The following is a 22,037-nucleotide window of genomic DNA, read 5'->3' as shown; positions in this document are numbered from 1 at the left end:
TTTTTTTTTAAATACAGTTATGAGGGGGAGGATAGATTAAAAAAGAAAAACAGTAGAAAAGTAGTCCAGGATGTTGTAGATAGGAAATAATCAGATCAATATTTAAAAAGAAAAACATCTTACTCATGCATTCAGATTAAAAATTGTTCCCATTGCCTGAAAAGAGCTTATGGATTTTTTTGCTAAAAGCTCTTTGCTTTTACCTCCCCACTTCTTCCTTTTTCTCCCTTTGTAGAACTAAATAAATGTGAACTAATATATCAGGCACTGATTTTGTTGCCAGACTAAAATTAGCCCATAGTGATCTGGTAACTACGCTGTTTCAAGGGGAGGGAAATACTGTGGTAAGTAGTTACACACCTCCCACTTAAATCTGTTGATCTAGTGATCATACCTCCGGGTGTGCCTGGGGATAGTCTCACTTTACATGTGTTACATGTGTGTAATGATCAATAACTCTGGTTTGGGTGATGGATTTTTATGGCCCCTTTGTATTTTGATAAATGATAATTGATTTACTTCAAATATCATTCTCTAGAGTCAGCAATGATATTAACTGTATATGGAATAACTGTCTAGTTTTCCTCCTCTTTCTGGAAACTCCTCTGAAGGTCTTCTTTGTGTCCTTAGGATAACTGCTTTTACCTTTATTGATTTAAATCTGCACTAGCCCTTCCATGCCTATTTTCATAACATATTTGGTGCTGTTCTTCAGTTGGAGTTCAAACAGTGACTGTGGTTGCAAAGCAGAATTAGTAGGGTCCTTTGTGACCTTGTGAAAATTAAATTTCTGGGCAGTTGCTATTATTTTCAGGGATGAAGGAGTTAAAATGGAGGATAAAAGGAAAGCAAGAGGAGATTGGGCAGAAAGCAACAATTTTGTCTAAAAATTATTTTGTTTAAATATATAATTTGTCATCAGACATGGTGGCTTAGTGGCATTTTGTGCTAGCTTGCCTTACTGTTACAAAAGTTACTTCAGAAACTAAAGATTTAACATAAAATTTTTGTTTTATTAAAATATGAAATCCTAAGCAAATTTGAGTCCAGTTTTGTATATTCTAACCTATATGTTCATTACTTTTTATGAATTACATTACATTCAGAATATAAAATGATGTGAATAATGCTTAAATATGTTATTTTTAAATAATCGATGCCAATATTTCTAGTCAAGTTACTAATTGCTTCACTGGCAATGAGAAATTTCAAACCTGTGTAATGAATATGGAACCTGTTTAAACTGGATAGTAATTCTATACTTTTTCTTGTACAGGTCATGTAATGTTTGCAGAAATAAAAATGGAGAATGGGAAGTCAAAAGGCTGTGGAACGGTCAGATTTGACTCCCCAGAATCAGCTGAAAAAGCCTGTAGAATAATGAATGGCATAAAAATCAGTGGCAGAGAAATTGATGTTCGCTTGGACCGTAATGCATAATTTCAAACCATGGTTGGAACATTCTGACATCTGTTTTGCTGAATCTCCTAGTAAAAGTCATTTTTAAATAATATTGTATGCCTACAAAAGCTGTAAAAATGAACTTTTAAAATGTCCACCAGCTTTTAACAGTATAGTGTTAAATATACTGTGATTTTTGTTAATCTCAAGTTTGGGTTTTTAAAGACAGCAAGTCTGGTCATTCAGTTTAAATGAATGGTTATACTGTTTTTTAATGAAATAAGCCATTTCCTTGTTATTTTCAGTACTACATAGTGGGAATTGTTTGTTCAAGTTTCTCCAGCTTTTATCAACTTATTTATTGTAAGGTAAAACATGATTTCCCCCCCCCCAAAAAAACTTCTGTTATCTCTATGTAATTGTTTTTGATAAGAAAGGACTCAGACAAATTAAGATGTGATTTTGGTGGATTTTTAAATTAGTTTTCTTTGGTGATAAAGAATTACTCTTAAGTTTTAGAGTCTAAAGTTCAGGATGTTTTTTATTTGACTTAAATGAAGAAATTGAGTATTCCTTCTCTGCCCCTTTCTATCATTTACATTTTCTGCCTATCACTATTAATATTAACCTCCACACCCGCTTATTTTATTATTTCCAATAATTCCAAGTTCATATAGAACTGAAAATGTAGCAAGCCCCAAGTATAATAATAGGCACACTACACCCAACTTTCTGTCTAGTTTCCAGCCATTGAAGTGAACTGCTAAAAAAAGAAAAATAATTGAAATGTTGAGAGAGATGGTTACGTAAGTTAATCCTCTGCTGTTCACTTCTACAGGAGCTAATGTATTTATAAACACAGTTTTAATCAACCATGGAACACCTAGGCACAGCACATCAAACACGTTTGATCCTACGATGTTAGACATGGCCATATCTCCTTTGCCTGCAAAAAAAGCGTGTTGTTAAAATGTGCATACCAATACTGTATTTTATTAATAAGCTTCAGAGAAAAGACACTGGATACTTGTTTTGTTTTTTGTTTTGGAAAATTGTATCAGAACAAAAGTCTTACTGAATTTGTATCTTTTAATTTTTTAATTTGGGGAGTTTAGTATTTAAATTATTAACATTTATTTATCTGATAATTATCTTTATTAAACCATTTTGCAATAAGGTGTAAATCACTTCTTGCTTTTCATTCTAATTTAGCATGTTTAATTACAATTTAATGCACATTTCAGATGAATTTTATTTGGGGAATTAGACTTACTGAAATTAATCTGTTGTTAAACAGTAACTTCTTCCTCTTGAGTTACTTCTTTCTTTTTCAAATTATGTTACTGAGGAACGAACTATTTTTAAAGGTACCTTTGCTTAGTGTATTTCACCCAGGCTTAAAGAATGGGCATCGCAGCTTGAGAGACCTAATTCTTACCTTTTCTTGCAACCAACACGCTTGCAATCGTGTCTGGTATGCTTGTTCCCGCTGCTAATAAAGTAAGGCCCATTATTGTATCTGGAATTTCTAATGTTTCCCCTGTAAAAAAAAAAATAGATATAATGAGTTACGAATCTCATAGATTGACTAATCATTTTCTGCAGATATTTCAGATATTTCCTTCATGAACAAAAAGAATAGGCACATTTAGATTTCAGAGCCAATATGTATGTACTTAGATTTTAGCTAGCAAAATATTTTGAATAAGATTGGTAAATTGAGTAACATGGGTAGCACAGATTTTTAATGACAGATATTTAATAGACAGAATTCTACCAAGGAGTAATTCTCCGCCCTTGTATGCTTACAGAAGTTTGGGATGTCATCACTGTTATATTATCATCAAGGCTGTTGCTTAATGTATGCTAATGAGATTGGTCATTTTTTTTTAAAAGCATTTTCTTAATGTAGTCAGTGTTAAATTATAGCTGTTTTTAAATTTTAAATGTGTTAACATGGTATACATTTTTAAGTCTGACTTTAGTGATATACCTTACTTTAGTGTTTTCTTTGAGATAGTACCATAAATCTGAGGAAAACAAAATAGGGTCCTTCTTGAGTCTTTCTAACATCATAGTCCCAATTTATTAAGCCTCTGTTAAATTTGATGTCAGTTCAACATTTTTCAGAAATGTATTCATTCTAGGAAACAGAACCAGCAGGAAGTTAAAAAAAAGTACATGTAACTGCTGTTTTATTGTTATAACTGAAAACTTGCTTTAAAATCATTCTTCCTCTTCCTCCTTTCTTTCTTTCAAGTAGCAATTTAAAAAATACTTTTAAGTAGTCTATTTATTGCATGCTTATATATATTGGTATTAAAAATTGTAATTGATTGTTAATTTTTGTTACTGGTTGGCCAGAGTTCGTATGTACAGAAATAACACTAATATTTATCACTTTGGGGGGTGTTCTATGATCTGTTACTTGATTTTGCTCTTTTCCTGTTTTCCTAATGTCAAATATGTTCTGGCTGAGAAAGCTTGGAGAGATTTACTTTGCAAGCTAATTGGACTTATTCATCTTCTTCATTAAAAACAGAAAAAAAATATTCTGCTTTTTGCTAGCATAATATTCTAAGTCATATTAATTTGGAAAAAGTTAGAGATCAGCAAACTTATTTTTTAAAGGGCCAGAGAGTAATTATTTTAGGCTTTGAAGATTGTATGGTCTTTGTTGCAGTTCTACAGCTCTACCGATGTTGTGTGAAAACGTCCGTAGGTTAGGTGTAAATGAATGGACCTGATTAGCAAAAACAGGAGGCCAGTGATTGGTGCACACAAGAGGTTGTTTGCTCACCTCTGATACTAGTTCATTCAGGATAACCTTTGGGGAGAAGTTTCTGAATTTCTTTTTCTGTGTTTATATTCAATTTTTCCTTCTGGAATAGGAGTACTGTGGGACTAGAGCTGATTATGGCCAAACAGTGATAGTTAAATCTCAATCATGAAGGAAGTAGAAACCTAAAATGAAACTTTATATCCTTTTTACTCATTTCATAGTATGTTTGTATTGCCATATTAAAAAGCAAAATGAAATTATTCCAGTTAAACAGCACCCATCAATTTCCCAAAACACGGGCATCTTGCTATTTTTTATTATGTAATTGAACTCAGTATAAAGTGTGTATTATGGACCCCATGTGATGTGATTTAATTTTTAACCTAATGGAAAGCCATCCTGTGAATTTGATTTCATTTATAAGATGGTCCTTTGTCTTGTATCCCTGGGCTGTATAATTGTGAGAATATAGTTGATAAGTAATGTGCAACTCACAAAACCTGGATGATTGGTATATTAATATTTAATTTTTTGGTAAATGGCATTATTCTTCACTCTTTCTTGAAAAGGAAATTTGATCCTTAGCTAGATTACCTTTAGTGAATATATGAAGTTCTTGTATGAAACTGATTATTTTCTTTTAAAATTGTGCTCTTGTACTTACGATACATACCAGTTATCGTGACCATCCAAACCAGGACATAAGTAAATGCAGATATCCATAGTGCTGACATGAGAAAGGTTATCACAAAATAATTTTTCCAAAACTTTCTTCTACAATCTGGTGTGGTTAGAAAAAGTAATGTAATAATAGGAAGAGAGAGTACCCAAAAAATTCGTTTTAAATCTGCTTCAGGCATGTTGAAAACACTTGGTGGATCTGTTGAGGAAAAATTAAATGATTCTGAGTTTTCTCAAATGGCTAATTAAGTTAGTGTACATTTAGAAAGCTATATTGAAATAATGTAGCTGCATCAGGTTTAAAAGGTGATTTAAAACATTGGAATACCTCATTATTGATATTGCTGGCAAAAAGGAAGTAATGGATACTGTAGGGCAGACAGTGTAAAATGTGACAGTCAGCATGTTTGGTTTGGGGCCTTAAACCTATCAGAATGTCTTAAATCATTCACTAAATGTGTTAGAGATAATGTTTAGCAAGAGTCAATTGGGTGTCTTTTGGTATTCTACAATGTGGATGGTCTCTTTAGTAATTTTTTTGTTTGTTAATGGGATTAACCTGGCTTCTACCTTAGTCATTCTAGTTGTCTCCACTTCCCAATATTGATGATGCCACAGCCCACCCTATGTATTAGATAATGTACACTTAGGGATTATAAAATAATTAGAGCATAATTTTTTATGAAGTGGAATATTCCAATTTAATTCTCAATGTGTAAGTGATTTTGAGGGGCTTATTTCATTATTTTTTATTACTAACTTCAGAATTCTCCATAGTTTTTAGAAAGAACCTTAAGAAAGTAGGAACTAATACAGAATATATTATATGTATAATGTATAAATGTCATTTATAAAACTTGAGTACGTTCCTTTATTCAGTTTGTTTTATGAAGTCAGTGGAAGATAATAATATATTGAAAATGGGAATTCACTTTTAAATTGTTTAAAATTTGTATGGCATTTGCAAAATAATATACCCATATATTTGATCAAATCATATTACAGCTAATGCTAGTGAAATAACTCATAAAAATTTGCCAAGCCTCAGCTAATTGGCCATTAATATTAAATGCAATTTTAGTGTAATAACTATAACTTTTTTTTAATCCTCACACAAGGACATTTTCATTTGCTTTTCTAGAGAGAGGGAGAGAGAGAGACATCGATGCGAGAAAAGCATCAATTGGGTGCCTTCTTATGCACCCGGGACTGGGGATTGTACACATCAGGAATGGGGGTCACACGGCAAGGAACCCTCAGCCTAGGCACTTGCCCTGACCAGAAATCAAACCCGCAATCCTTCAGTTACAGGACAGTGCTCCAACCACTGAGCAGACTGGCCAGGGCTGTAATAATAATTTTAAACTGATTCTTTTGAGTTTTTTGTTACAAAATTTAACTTAGAGATGTATAACTCATATCTGAAAGAGTAGGAACTAATTTTTGTAGAAGAGGAAAAGTCAAGTTTTAATTTTTTTTAGGTAGTAAATGAAAGCAATTTCTCTTTCTAATGTACTAACTTAAATTTAGAATCCGTTTTATGCAACAATTTTATTTAAAAAGTAATGCATACATTTATATTTCAGGCCATAGCTGAATTTTAGTTTCTGCTAAACATTTGTACCTAAATGTTTTGCTACTGCTTCAAATGACATATTTAAAACTCAGCTGTCTCCGTCCTTTTCTCACTGGCCCTTTCTCCTAACTTCCTAGTGTTTGTAATCTGTGTTCTATTTTCTTAGTTATGATCAAAGCTTCAGAATCATCTCTGCTCCCTTTTCGGGCCTCATATAGTCCTTTAGCTGGCTAGTCTCTGCGATACTTTCTCTGCGTTGGCTCACATAAGCTCTCTTTCATTTCCACGCCTTCACTCTGTCTAATCACCTACTAAACATATCAGCTGTTCTAGTCGCCTCTAACAGAACTCTGTGTCTTTTATCACATTTCAGTTCCAATAATTTCCCTGCCCACAAACCTGCAAAAACTCTCAAACCCTCAAGTCTCTTCCTAGCCTATTCCTTTCTATCCACCTTTCCTCTGCTTTCTTACTGTGCACATTTTGTGCTCAGTTATGCTAGTACTTGAACAAGCTCACATTATTTCCTTGGTGTCAACCCATAGAATATACTTTATTCTTACCTCTGCATCATTTACCTAATAAAGACTTCAGTAGCTGCTACTTACTAGTTATAAATTAGGCCATCAATTAAAACCTTACCCATTCTACAAGGCGCAGTTTAAATGCTCCCTTGTGTGATAGTCTTTTCTATCTCACCATCCTCATCAAATTTTAAATAATCTATCCCATTTAGGAAACACAGTTATACTTTCTTTCTCTAAGTACTTAAAACTATTTTGATTTTTTATTATTCCTACAGTATTGGAAGCTCCTTAAGGATATGGACTACCTCTTCATCTCTGAATCTCTAGTGTCTTTTATATAATAAGTACATGATGCTCGCTGAATTGAAATGAGAGTAAGTTTCACTAGTGAATAGACTTTACATAGTGGGCAGGATGTGGTTATTACCTTCAGAAACCTGATTAAGACCATGTAAGCTTATAGAAAGCTGGGAGTAACCAGAATCTTCATGAAATATTCCACTATCATTTCTTGATTGCCGGCGGATGAATGATTGACCTTCATCTTCCCATCCCATCAGTGATTGTTGTTCACTTCTCTCCTCCATGGCTTTGGCAAGACGAGTACAGCAAGGACTGCATTTCTTTATAATATATTGGTTAATTTTAGTGTCAAAACACAGCACCAAAACATATAATCCATATATCAAAAGTAGTAAAGTTCCTTCATACCTACAAATTAGAGAAATTTGTGTTTTTTAATAAAAAAATGAAAGTTATTGGAGAGTTAATAGCTTTTGGGCAGTATCTGCTTAATTTTTAATGCAGTAATAGAACAGTCAAATATTTCTAGATACATTTTGGTTTTGTAGATGTATTACAGCATTATCATAAATTTATTGATAGGATGTTGACTTTTTCTATATAAAAAAAAGGATTGGAAAACTCATCTTCATTTATAGATTCCTTCAAGATAGGCATAAAAATGTGTAGGAAATAATAATTATAGATTTTCAAAATTAAAGTGAAACTAATGGATAGTAATGCGCATTCTTCATCTCTCAGTTCATTGGCAGAATCCATTCCCCAGAGTACATAATAATTATAAAAGAATATAGCATGTGTTAGTTCATTTTACTGTGTTCAAATTTTCTAATATAGGAATTTTGTGTAAAGTATTGTTAGGCTTTGGCTGAGGCTTTTTAGTTTCCTATATAGAGATTTAAAAAATAATATTAATGGAACTGAATTCACAAGAAAACAAGGAGATAGTGTAAAAAGTAAAATTATACCTTAGGCACTGAGAACTGTATTTTCCTACACTAGGGTTTCCTATTTAAAGGTTTGTGGTTAGTTAATACCATCACGTTTGAACCTTGCATTTACCTTTTGTTTTATAGCTAGTGCATCTGCTACACCAAAAGCACAGAGTTCTTGGTGTCTCTAGTGGAAGGATACTCCCACAGTCCTTGTCCCCTTACAGACAGCTCCTGAGTCCCGGAAAGATTCTGACTGCAATGAATCGTTTTTCTTTGGGAGACAGTAGATTTCAGAATGATTCATTTAGAAATTTTTCTACCTGCTACATTTTAAGTTTCTTGATAGTAGATATTATGCAGTTCTGCAAAGTTGTACTCCAGGGGAAGCTGTTTACATTCATTTACATTGTCTTTCTTTCCTTTCTTTTTGTTTCTAGTGTCCTCTGGCCATGTCTAAGTCACAACCTGTGTGGCTGTGGGTTTTATATTTGTTTATCCCTTATGATTCCTAGCATACTGATAAGTACCTAATAGATACCTGGTGCATATTAGCTGAAAAACTTCTCTCTCCACTGTGTTACTCCCTTTTTTATTTTCTTGGAACAGCAAGGTGTAGGGAGATTATGAAGAAAGCAAGCAATTTTTAACATTGAAACCTAAATATTTTTGAGTCTTAGAGGAAGAAGGCTATAGTTCCTCTTCCTAAATGAACATCAGAGAGAAAGTTGCAGGAATTCAAAGGGACTTTTACTTCCTCCATCATCATCTCTCTCCAATCTGGTAACCATGATCACTTCTAACTGCGGTAAGGTGAGTAACCCAATAGATGAAAAAGCCAACTGTTAGTAATGGATGACAGAAGTTGGGAGACTGCACACAGTCAAGTCAGTGGGGAGAAGGAAGGACGGTAACATCCAGTGATTGATGAGACAGAAAAAGGAGACAGATGGCAAAAAATTGCAAAGAAGGGAGAAAAGTGCAGCCAGCAATTGTGATACAGAACTTAGCTCAGAGGGCCACTGGAAAATGGGGTGAAAGTGGCAGGTATTTGAGAAGTGACTGTAGTAACATTTTTGAAAAAAACGTTAATCATTAGAATTTCATAAAATCTCTGTAATTGTGTTTTACATGATAGTAATGATTACTTCAAGCTTACCAGTACACTTGGTTGTCAAATATGATGCCAAGAACTGCCGCTACACTAACCGTGTATGCCACACAGTCTCTGAGTAGCGGCCAGCACGATAGCGTTGAAACCTGTAAAATGATCATTAATTTACTGTTTCTATTACACTGTAACTTCACTTACATGCTTAATGTAATAAAATTGTATATTTGTAGCAAAATATCTTTTGCATATTGCTTAGAGAAAAAAGAACTTTTAAGGAAAATTGTTTCTAAACCTCTGATTTTCATAAATTTGACCAAGAGCTCTTTGTGGGTTACCTTAAATTGAATACATGCTGGTTTTTCTACTGATTAATAAATTCGATTGAATATATTACTAGTGCCTTGTTTGTTCTGGACTGTAGGCAGTTCTTTAAATTTTCAAGACAATACATTTTGTTGAATAGTTTTCCTACATACCATGTTAGATAGCAAGCCACATGCAGCGCTGATTCCAAGGAGATTATAAATTGCAGATCCAAGAATGGTGCTAGTGCCAATATCTCCCTTTGTGATAAATACACCTATGAGTAAGATAGTAGGTAAGTTAGTGTTGATTTGAAAGATAAAATCACATGGAGTTAGCAAAAAATACAAGGTGCACTATTTACCTAGGAAAGCAGTAACTAATTCAGGAGCTGAACTACCGGCTGCCATAAAAGTTGCACCTGCAACATCCTGAGATAATCCGAGAGCTGTGAAGACAAATGAAATTATGTTATGCTTGGAAAAGTGACAAGTGAAAGAGTATGTCTTTATAACTAAATACAATAGCTGTTCAAAGCTACAGCTTCACAGAAGAGAACTAATACTGACTTCAACTGAAAAAAGGAAAATATGCAGGTTAAGAAACAGAGGGATCCAGTGTCTTGCATTCTTTATGACTTCATGACTTAAAGCTTCTATAGAAGCTTTAGACACAACAGTGAGGATATTATGTGGGCATCTCTTTGGAGATAAGGCCAGATGTATATTGAAACTACTCTGCAACTCAGTGTTGTGAGTGAAAAGATAGATCTTTCGGGACCCAGAAAAGATGGCTTTTTTGTTGTAGGTGTGTAGCAACAGCATGACTTAGAAAACTGTCAGTGCTGCAGTGGGAGCTGAGAAAAGCTAATTTAGGGATCCTAATCCAACTTGAAAGAAGAGAAAAAGTGAATATTGGTAGTTTTTAAGATCTATGAGTGTATTCACAAACTGGCAGTTTGAACCTTGTCTAAATACAAATGATAGGAAATTAAACAAGATTGACTATTGTGTAATAACAGGATTGATTTAAATCATGGGACCATGAAAAGTGCTCTAGAATAGGAAATACAAGAAGATACCACTATTCAAATTGTGTGTATCCCCCATATTTAAAAGCATGCAAATCTATTATCCTTAGTGATTGATGGAATGACAGTCTTCAATTTTTGCCCCTTCAATTTAAGAGCTAAGGGACCTACTATGGGGAGGAAAGAGAAAGCCATGTTGAAGAAGCCAGTCTGCTTTAGGTAGGCTGAGCCAACATTGCATCAGAAACCCCAAATCAGGCTTTACCGGTAGAATAAAAAATAGCTGATAGAAGTAGCATGCTGGGGGTCATTAACCGTAGGTCACAAAGTTAGGACTAAAATTCAGGTTTCCGAGGCTCTTGATAGCAATCGTTTGTTGATGTTTATTGTTTATTATACCTATGGATTCTTGACGCTTCAGTCTTCCTGGGACCCTCAAATTCTGCTGTTCTTGGTTGAGTCTCCATCACCAGTGGTCAATTTTTCCTTATTCTTGCTTTTGGGGACCATTATATGTTGCTCTTTCTCAGGCCCACTTCATGTTCTCTGCTGGGGACATCTGCCTTTGACTTGACTGTTTTTTGTTTTTCTTAGTGTGGCAGATTGTATTTTACAAAGATGGCTACAATATTTCTGCCCACATGATTTCCCAGAACCTTTTCATTTCCTATCAAAAAAGGGTGGGGGGAGTTTGTCTTCTCCTGGGCTTAGATGAGCCTTTGTGACTAATGCTTTGACTAACAGAGTATGGTAGTGCCATAAATATTTGTGAGGCCAGGACATAAATGGTGACCAAATTCCTCATGTTCTCTTAAGAACATTTGCTTTAGAGCGATGAGCCTCCCATGAAAAGCCTGGCTACCTTGTACCCCCCATACTGGAGAGCCCATATATAAGTAGAGATGCTTAAGGAACCCCTACTGTTTTGAGTCTCCCCACCCCAGGCTAGGGAGGGAGCTTTCAGATGATCCCACTCTCTCCTCTGACCTTGGCAAGAACCACCTAGCTGAGCTCGGTTTTGGGGTGATTTACTAAGCATCCATGGATAATAGGAACACCTGGCTATTGCTCACTTATTTGTTTTCATTTACTGACAACCTACTATGCCAGATGCTTTTTCATGTGCTGTGAATATGGCAGTAACAACCAATATTTCTACTCTTGTGGAGCTTTAATGCTAGTGAGAGGAAACAGTCAAGATAACTCACTATTATGTTAGAAACAGCAAGGAACAAAATCACGGAGGGGGAATATGAAATTTCTTAATGGAAAGATTGTAATTTTAGACTGTGTTACCAGAAAGGACTTCACTGAGACACAGTAACTTAAAGGCTTCAAAGGTAGGGAGCCAGCCATACATACACATGGGGTAAGAGTATTCCAGGTGGAAAGAGCGAGTGCTAAGGTTCTGGGATGGAAGCTAGCTCGTGTTCAAGAAGCAGAAGGCCAGCTTGTCTGGAGTTAAGTGTGTGAAGGCAGTGTGGTAGGTGATAAGGTGAAAGGTAATAGGTGGCCAGATCATGTAAGGCCTTGTGGATCCTAGTAAGGACTTTGGTTTTTACTGCTAAGCCTTGTGGAAAGTCTTCTCAGGATAGCGGGAATGATCTGATCCAGGCCCTCTGTCCTGTTCTTCACTTCCTGCCTTTGGTCATATCACTGGGTAAACATCTATGTACAGCAGCTAATTAAGGGAGAGAAGTAATGACTTATGAAAGTTATATTTCATAGCATTTCTTTTACTGGTTACAGTGATTATATATATATACACACACACACACACACACACACACACACCCATATATGAAATTATATAATTATATATATAATTTATACAGATATGTATACTCTTATTTATCATGCTGATGTGTAGTAAGATCAACTGGCCATAAAACAAAATAGAACAAGATAAAGATTATTGCTCTGTGATTAACTTCTTTTTCATTTTAGGTGTGAAATACATGATGTTATACAATTCACTCTCACATAATTTATTAATCCCAACCATCCTCAAATATGAGTGGTGGTATTTTCATTTTACAAATAAGTAAATAGATCCAGGAGGTTAAGTATGTAACTCAAAGTTATGTGCATAGCAAAGATATGAGAAGTTACTACATAAAGCCCAAATATTGTAAATTGGTTGTATATTGCTATTTCAGTTTCATGGCAGAAACCCAATACAAGAATGGCAGTTAGGCAGGCCGATTATAACATGATGCAGTCATTATCTTCTTTGCCCTGTGGTACTGGCTTATAAATATCCTCAATTTATTCTTTCCTTGGGGGAGAAAAGTAGTTACTGGGAGTCAGGGATACTTTGGAAGTTTCCCAGCTTATTCCAGAGAACGTATAAATTTAGTAATAATGGATATTGTCACAAATTCTCTTCTCAAGTCAAATCAGGGCTAGATAATATGTGGAAGAAATGGAAAAAGAACAAAATGCTTTATCTTGAAGTTAATGTCCAGACTCGGTACAGCTGAAGAGTTAATGACCAAAATCTTCATGTAGCTGAAGAGTGCTTCATGAGAGAAACCCAGTTTCCAGTGTGCTCTGCTGTGTTGTTGCAGGTAGGACAAGAGGGGGCCCTTCCGGACGCTTGCCTTCCCTGTCCAAGGGCAGTGGCGATGAAGCACGTTGCTCTCCACTGGGCTCCAACTGAGTCATGAAAGGAAAGAACCCGTGTCGATGGATGCATAAAACTTCAAAGATATTTTAAGTTACATCTGAAGGTTCTAAGCATATTTGGTGAAAATGTTTTATACATCTGAACTTCAGAACAGACTGGTTTTGTCTTTGCTGATCTTTGGGGAGCATTTCTCTCTTCTCTAGTTCATTATTAAAGATAAATTGGTCAGGTTTTTAATTTTCCCTAGAGCTATTACTTTTCCCCTTCTCTGTTTACTCTAAAAGGATAATCACATTTGCCATCAGGATATAGTAGGAATGTTCAAGGTGAGTTCACTTTATAAGTTTAGATATCATCACATTGTTATATAAAGTGCAACTTTATGATAATGAACTGGCTACTAACACTCATCAAACTTTTCCTTAGGTGTGTTCTCTTCTAGAATGCTATGTTGGGAAGTTTATAACAGTTTTTTGAAAATCCACTTCTGGAAACATAGTAGGAAGAATTTTAAACTCAAATGGAGACCTGGATACTGGCCCTACCAGCAAGGACCTTAGTATGAGATTTTAGACAAGTCATTCAGAAAGGCTTGTGTTTTGCCATCTGTAAAATTGGGAGTGGGGGGTGTTGGACTACACATCTTTAAGGTGTCTTCTAATTTTTAAATAAATATTTACTAAAAATGTCAAGTATAGATGCTCTGCCCTAGACTCTGTACCAGTTTTCGTGTTGAGTAAATTCCTTTACCATAATAAAAAAAAAAATAACCTACATATTGAAAATTTAGATGATGGAGGAAAATAGAGGGGGAAGAGTCAATTATAGTTTTGCCATTGTATTTAACCACTGCTATCATTTTAAGGTATTTCCAGTCCTTTTCAAATTTTAATAGAGTTACAACTATAGGCTATATGCAATTCGGCATCATCTGGCATGATTTTAAAAGTCCTCAGCAGTAGCAAATTTTCATGCTTTGTGAATGGATTCAAATTTTGGAAGCAATCAAAAGTCATTCAGACCCAACTCTAGTGACTAGGGTAGGTAATCGTGATGAGTATGTAATTTCTATTTAGGATCCAGAATGAAGTGTGACAGCAAACCCAAGTTTTTATGCTTTGCTTGTTCTGACATTAATTTCAAATATATTTTAAGAAAATTTTAAATAAAGTTAACATCATTGGAATGAATGCCTGCCTCTTAGTGCACAACTGCATGTGTATGCTCCATGAGCATATTTATTATTCTTAACAATAAATAAAAAAAGTTTTGAGTAGTTTATAGTTACCATCTTGTGTTTTGTCTGAGTTATGATGGAATAAATTTTGAAAGTCTGTACAATGGTTTTAAATGCCTGATTCCACTGGAAAAAAAAAAAGGACTCCCCTAATCTCCACTCTAATAGCTATAGTATTATAATGAATGTCCATCTGCCCTAAGCCTATCATATAATGCATGTGCAAGACATTTATCACCAGACCTCACAATTACCTGAGTTTAGGCTTCGTATTTTGCCAAGGTCACATAGTAATTGCAGAGATGGGATGAGCACCTAGATATTTTTTACTTTAAAAAGCTGCTCTTTCAGTTGTCCACGTAGGTAAAGTGAAGAGATTAATACATAACTTTATCATCATCATTGCCTGTTCCTGCAAGAGCATCTTGGTAATATCCAAATGGCGTGGTGCTTATTTAGACCCCTGCACCTGTGGTAGATTTAGATGCAATCCAAGTGGGCCACAATTTAGATCAGAGAGAAAAGAGGATGAAAATGCTCTTAAGAGGAGGACGAGTGCTGTGTGACAGGCAAGAAGCACTATTCCTCGATTCTTTGTTCTTTGAAGGCTTTGCCTCAGTAAATTTCATGAGGATTAAGATTCAAACATCCCTGAAACTGTAAGCTAACCAAATGCCATACTCGCAGGATTACTTGACTCCTTTTCGATTTTATCAATTTAGAACCAAATCTACCTGGATTTAAAACTTGCATTCCTTACTTATTGTCTATTTCTGAAACATAATGCAGAACATGGGCAAATATCAGTTCAAAGCAGAGTGAATAAAAATAATTTTAATACAAAAGTAAATATTAAAAAAATTGTTTCTCCATACGTTATTAAGATCATTTTCACTTAAGATGTGTTATACCTCAAGGAGTCAGTATGGTGGAGGGATTAGAATTCTAAGTGAGTAGTATATTAACGTATCATTTAAAATGAGTGAAAAGGGAAAAGGACTCACAGACATGGACAACAGGGTGGTGATTGCTGGGGGGAGGGGGGTATAAGGGGACTAAGGGGTAATAGAAAAATATAATAATTAAATAAAATACAAAAAATAAAACAAAAAAATTTCATAGGGAAAAGTTTTTTTAAAAGGTTGCTCTGAATAGTGTTTAATTAATTCAAAGAGATCCCCATTGCAAATAAAAAAATATGTAAAAAGGATTTTAACTTTATACTGAACTTTTGTGTTTCTAGTCCTATTTGATCTATAAGTGAACGTAGTTTATATTTTAGGTTAATTTGTATTTAAATTATATATACTATAAAATATTCTTTAAACAATAAAAGACTGCCAAAGATTGAATAAAATGGAGTGGATTTTAATGTAAAAGACGTAAAAGGAACTCTACACAATAACTTATACGTGTTTAAGGTATCGTTTAAAATTATCGAATGGGTTATTGGATCAAATAAAAGAATGGATTTCATAAACCTACTTCCTACCTTGCAATAGATGTTTCTATTTGCTTTAAACTTGGTTTCAAGCTGTAGCAGATACATCCTAGATTTGGTATGAACCCCAAACACATTTATATTGACTTTGATCATTCACCTTCTTCACTTTCATCTTTCCTGAGTAAAGGATTCTAATCTTGGTAGTCTGTTCTTAGGTAACAGCGAACATTTAGTAAATGCTAGCTATGTGCCAGGTCCTTGTGTTCTTGGCACACAGCTCTGTGAACTAAGAGCTCCAGTTACCCTTGCTGCACAGCTGAGATAGCTCAGGCAGAGAGACGTTCAGCACTTCGCACAAAGTCAGATCTAGTAAATGGCAGGGCTGCGATTGAACCTAGGCCGTGTCAGGTTCCAGGGTGGGCACTTTCAACAATCTCACTTTATGGCACTATAGCATAGAACGGGACTCTCCAGCACCTCCGAGTATCCTTAGCATGGTCACCGACCATTTAGCAAGTATAGCATAGAGGTGTAGATCAAAGTGGACAAAGCCCAAGCAAAAGAGGCTCTGCTCTCCACTTCTTCCATCCCCTGCACAAAGATGCCACTCCTGAGCCCTTTCTAGTCTTAATCTTGCTGAGGCCCCTTCTGCTGGCCAAGTGAACCACTACTCGTGATTGGAGGAGGGGTAATGGGGTGACGGGGCTAGGGTGGGCCAGAAGCCTGCCCATTCTACCACTGTATTGTAAGTTGGAACTCAGAACATGTACCGCAAAGAAAGTCATTGCATCATAACTGGCTGTTTTGATTCAACAGTGCTATACTACACTCTCTTGTACATCCTACATATAAAGTGTAGGCCTCAGAGTTTAATTATCATGGGCAAATATGTATTCAATGGGTTTACAACCCCCAATAGGTTACCAACAATTAAACTTATTTTTTAATGTAGATTCTCTTTATTTTGTAGTATATTTCCTTTATAGTTACAGTATTGGATAGGGTTTTGGTGAGGGGGGGTCAAATTTTTCAATGCCCTTCAGAGGAAAACATCTTTTAAGGTTATTTATATATAAAAGGTCTTCTGAAACAACCATGTTATGGCAGCTAATCTCAAACAAGCTGTGTAAAATTATATAGCAATTGAGAACATTCTTGGGTTTCAGCATTAGACAAGGGCTTTGCTGTGTACTGACAGTGTAGTCTTGAAAAACTACATTATCTTCTCAGCCTCAGTTTTCTCTTCAGTAAAACCAATCTGATACTCTCATTCTGTAGGGTTTTTTTTGTGTGTGTGTGAAGACAAAAAACCATATATACTCAATTTAGAACCATGCTTTGTCCTCTATAATTGTTTTTAGGATAACTAACAAATGAACAAATCAATAACACTCCAATACTTTGTGGAATGCTTTAGTAAACTGTTTTGAGCATAATATTTATTAGTTGATGGGATGGGTGGAACTATTGTAACTCAATGCTCATCAAAGAGCCATGGAGAAATGTAAAGTATTTGCAGACTATTCTGTGGATGTAAACAGATTCCAAGGAGATTGTTTTTTATTGCTGATGTTCTAATTTGGATGAGCTAGACCTTCCTTGAAAAGAGAGATGACAGTATTAATTGCTAGACATTTTAAAATGAATTGAGCTAGTACTATTTTTATCTCATTTCGTTGCCAGTATTCTCAGTACTCAAGACCAGGGTCAGTTCTTAGCAGCTGAGGAAGATTTGGCAGTGGCATGACATCGATCAGTTACACATCCATGGTAGCTAACTGTGTTCTGTTTCAGAGCAAAGAGCAGTGCACTTGAGAAATGCATATTGTCGATGTTTCAAAGTAATTTCATAAGTGGCATGGTAGAAGTGATTACTATAGAAATTCTATGAGGTCACTTAATGAAGGTTGTTTTGAAGTAGCAATCTAAACTTTAATATAGTAGTGTCTTTCTGCAGGGCTGGAAAAGTTATTTATTTACTACTTTAAAGACAAATTTTTTATAAACAGAAGTTTTGATAGATTTATTCTTTCAGTCAGGTCATTGTTTGGAAATGTGAAAGCAAATTCTTTTGAAAAGTGATTATTTTATATTACAGAAAGAGAAAGATTCTAGGTGGAATATAGTACCTTGAATTTCTTGGATTTTTATAATTAACATGATCTGTTTAAGGTTTTCTATTAAAAAGTATGGTTCTTCCCACAAGGATGAACAAATAGATTACTACAACTGAGCTGAGTATATAGAAACAGATCCATATTATATAAGAATGTAGTGTATAAAAATTGATCAAATTTTAATAAAATACCATTGGATCCTATAGCAAAACTAATTCTTAGGGGAAGGAATAAGTAAATGTAAAAATCTAGAAGTAAAAGAAAATGACAATTTTTCTGACCTACGGATAAAAACAGTCTAAGTATAAAATCAAAAGGAGAATTATAAACTATTTATAAATTTACTTAAAATGTGTAAAATTTCAATGTGATAAACACACAAAACAATAGCAAAAACAAACCATGAAAAAAATGATGATATAAAATGGGTTAATGCCCTTATATTTAAAAAATGTCTTGGAAATCAGTAAGAAAAATACAAATTACATCTACCACCCCTGTTAAAACACGGGCAATAAAGCACAAAAGAAAAAACAAATTTCAATAAAATTCTAAAATGTTCAGCCTCACAAATAATAATACAAATTTTATAAATTGAAGTTACAATTATAAAGCAATTAACAAAGACATTTAAAATGATATTATTCATGGTTTTCTGGAATGGAAGCTACCATACATTCTGGAGGTTGAAGTTCACGCACACTCTGTGAAATGCTTTTGACAATGTCTGAGATGAAGTTTAAAATATGTACAGCTCCACATCTTTATCAGGAAATAATCAGAAAAGTTTGCAAACATTTTATACAAGTGGGGGCATAACATTATTTAAAACAAAAAAATTAAAAATCAAAATGTCTCATGAAATTAGTAATTTTAAAAATTATAAATTTCTACACAGTATATACTATGTATATAAAATCAGTTTTAGGTACTCAAATCATTTACAGAATTCTAAACCGTCATGCTACCATTGGAAATCATGCTTTTGAAGACCATTTAATAATATGGGAAAATGTACTCAATATTATATGACACAAAAGGAAAGACTTTAAACTCGATTGGTAGCAAGATCCAGAAGACTAAAAGCAAATAACCAAATGGTATATGTGGGGATCTCTGGGTGATGGAAATATAAAACAATGTCAGTGTAAATATGTATTGACATCTACTTAAGTTAAATAATAATTATAATACTTATGCTGACCCAGTCTATGATTTTGTTGTTGTTAAACATATGTTGAGTGTCCCCATTATTGCCAGGTCTTGTTTTAGGTCCTAAATACTCTATACCATAGTGAACAAGAGAGAAAAATACTTGACTTGCATTTCAGCGGGGGTCGTGGATGGGGTCATAGGTAAAGGAGAATTTAAGTTCATGCTCTTCCCCTCAGTGAAGAAATGCTAGCTGTTTGGGTGGGGCGGGGGATGCTGTTTCTAACAGGCGACCTAATCCTTAATTTTGACTTTCTGTGAGGTGAGCATGCTCAAATAATGAAACTAACCAAGTAGGAAACAGAGATTGGAAACGCTAGCGTTTTTGATTATGTAGCATAAAACATCACTGATATCTTGATTTGGGGGACCCGGTAACCAATGAAAGACCCGTGCTCAGAATCTGGGATGATGTCCATGACTGAAGGGATATAACCAATGGACTTGGACTGGTGGATCTTATTTTCAGAAACCAGTAACTGAGCTTAATTTCTAATAGTGAAATCCTGCAACCAGTTGAGGGGTAATTGTGCTCAGCTATTTCAAAGACAGCCACATATATGTGTGGCACAGCTATTCTGGAAAGTCACAGGGGAGATTTCCAGCCACTTACATTCACTGATGATTTCCAAGGAGGGCAGGAAGTAACCGTCACAGACAATGGACACGGCCATGAACATGTAAAGGATAATTAGGAAGTAGATTACAATGCCTCCATCTGCACGCTCCTGTTTTGTGAAAAACCCTTCTGGAAACTCCGATGACGGAGAAGTAACACACGGGGTACTATTTCCTGGTAAGGAAAAGGAGGTGAAAATGTGAAGGATGTTGGGGTCACACATTCCAAGCCTATACGAGGAACTTGCTTAAGAAAACTGTGAAGTGTGGGGTTTCTGGATGGGATTTTAAGAACCCTGGTGAAAACGTATAAAGCACTTTTGAATGTGATGTAGTAGAGGATCCTCAAAAAAAAAAAAAAAAAAAAAAAAGAAAAGAAAAAGAGAAAAGAAAAGAGAAGATTAGTCTTTGGGACCCAAAAGAGGTGCTTTAATGAAATAAATTGATGATAGTGGAAGAATTAAAAAGAGTAAATTATGAAATCACTCTTTCTTGTCTGTTTCATTTCTAAAAGGGAATCCTGAACTCCTCTCCCTCCTCAAATGGAAACTGTGTCTTGATTATAAAGATTTCTGGTATCTGCACAATTTTATCTTCCCTTTCAGAGCCCGAGTTGTTCACAGGCCTGTGAAGAATCATCCACTGTTGGCAGAGTGAATTTCTAGGATGAAAGACTTCTTTTATGAAATCTCCAACGAAAAAAACTGGAGGCCCTCCCACTTCGTGGTACCTATGAATTATATCAGCACTACCTTTGAGAACTTATCTGACAGATCGAAAGTGTTTCCTATCCTTCCAAATGCGAAAAATCAGAGCAAATACAGGAGGAAACATGAGCAAAAGACAGCCAACTGAGAATTTCCCTCTCTTTGTCCCTTCATCTACATGGGGCAGGAGTAGCAGGAGGGGTCGCTGACCCCCATGTCCACCTACCTGGGGCCCTTCGGAGACGCTGGGGCAGGGAAGCGCCCAGGGGAGGAAGGTGCGTAGTAGCCCAGAGGATCCCGAGCAGCAGGGCCCTTCTGGTCCACCGTGGACCCCCTTTCGTCTGCATTTCTGCTGCGCTCTTACTGCAGTGCGTAGCTTGAGGAAGTGAGGAAAGGAGGATTAAGCAGGATCATGTGAGGAGTCTCCTTCCTGCCCACTGACCTGCCCAGGGCACATTTCAGCAAAACCAGCAGAGGAGGGAGGGTGATTAGAGCCAGCCCAGCTTCTCTGATCAGGACCCCCAAGTCCCAGAGAGGCTGGAAGAGGCAGAGGAAAGCAGACAATCCCTGTCTACAGTGGCTCTGGGCCCCAGTCTCTGAGGGCAGATCCTGGAGGCTTGCATTTTATGGGGTTGTTTTATTTAATGTCTTCATACTGTCTCTGCTTTCCTCTTTCTTTAGATTTGTAAGGATCTGAGGTTTCGCAACTGCTTCCACTTCTCTCCAGCTCTTGCTTCTGGAGATTGTTGGGGCTGGCGTGTGTGTGTTTTCTTTGGCTAGCTTGGCACCTTCTGTTTTTGCCATTCATCCTTAGAAGCAGGAAAGTGACTTTAGTGGAGGAATGACAGTGGCTTGAACCCAAGCAGTGGCAATGGAGATGGAGAGGAATCGACAGCTACTAGAGCTATTAAGGAGACAGAGTAGATGCTATTTGATCATTGATTAGCTGTGTTCTCTGCCAGGATTGTTATCTAAAGTGCAAATTCAACTAGACAGGGAGTGTTCAAATAGAGACCGCTATGTCCCCTACCCTATAATTTACTGGGCTTGCCAAGGCGTTAAGAGCTTGTGGCAGTATTACAGGCTCTGCAGCCAGACCACTCGGTTTGAGTCCTAGCATTGCTACTTAACTAGCTATGTGACCTTGGGCAGATTATTTAACCTCTATGCTGCTTAGTTCCACTAGTTGTATAATGGGGATGTTACATTACCACCTCTATTTGGGTTGTGGTGAGGAATGCATAAATGAATGCCTGTAATCTACTCAGAAAAGCCTCTTCCATATGGTCAATGTTATTTCTCTGTCATTGATATTATTATTACTATTATTATTATTACTCTTGATTGAGATAGAAGCTTCTTGGCCTTAAAGGAATTTTATAGCTTTGAAACTCTCATGGTTCCTTACTTTGCAGAAAAAGCAT

The 22,037-nt window shown here is 35.7% G+C and overlaps 2 protein-coding genes across 3 annotated transcripts in view; one reads left to right on the top strand and one right to left on the bottom strand.

The window, feature by feature from the left end:
- Window positions 1-3,322, top strand: part of MYEF2 (myelin expression factor 2) — a 44,106-nt gene extending 40,784 nt beyond the window's left edge. For both annotated transcript variants that reach the window (XM_090270567.1, XM_090270566.1), the window contains one exon: window positions 1,277-3,322. In XM_090270567.1, coding sequence (XP_090126693.1) covers window positions 1,277-1,440 — 164 coding nt within the window. In that variant the 3' untranslated portion in view covers window positions 1,441-3,322. The remainder of the gene's footprint in view (window positions 1-1,276) is intronic.
- SLC24A5 (solute carrier family 24 member 5) lies at window positions 1,797-20,960 on the bottom strand. The gene is made up of 9 exons (XM_090270568.1): window positions 20,840-20,960; window positions 19,902-20,081; window positions 9,984-10,067; window positions 9,793-9,896; window positions 9,362-9,462; window positions 7,395-7,678; window positions 4,857-5,063; window positions 2,840-2,941; window positions 1,797-2,347 (listed from the first exon to the last, which is right to left on the bottom strand). Exons 1-9 carry the CDS (start codon window positions 20,958-20,960, stop codon window positions 2,025-2,027), a joined length of 1,506 nt encoding a protein of 501 aa, XP_090126694.1. The 3' UTR covers window positions 1,797-2,024.
- Between the last annotated feature and the right edge of the window lie 1,077 nt (window positions 20,961-22,037).

This window comes from Furipterus horrens, unplaced genomic scaffold (assembly GCF_987537825.1).
Source record: "Furipterus horrens unplaced genomic scaffold, mFurHor1.1.pri manual_scaffold_3, whole genome shotgun sequence".
In the NCBI taxonomy this organism is placed as follows: domain Eukaryota; kingdom Metazoa; phylum Chordata; class Mammalia; order Chiroptera; family Furipteridae; genus Furipterus; species Furipterus horrens.
The sequence above is the reverse complement of the archived record's forward strand: the minus strand, read 5'-3'. Positions and strand labels throughout refer to the sequence as shown.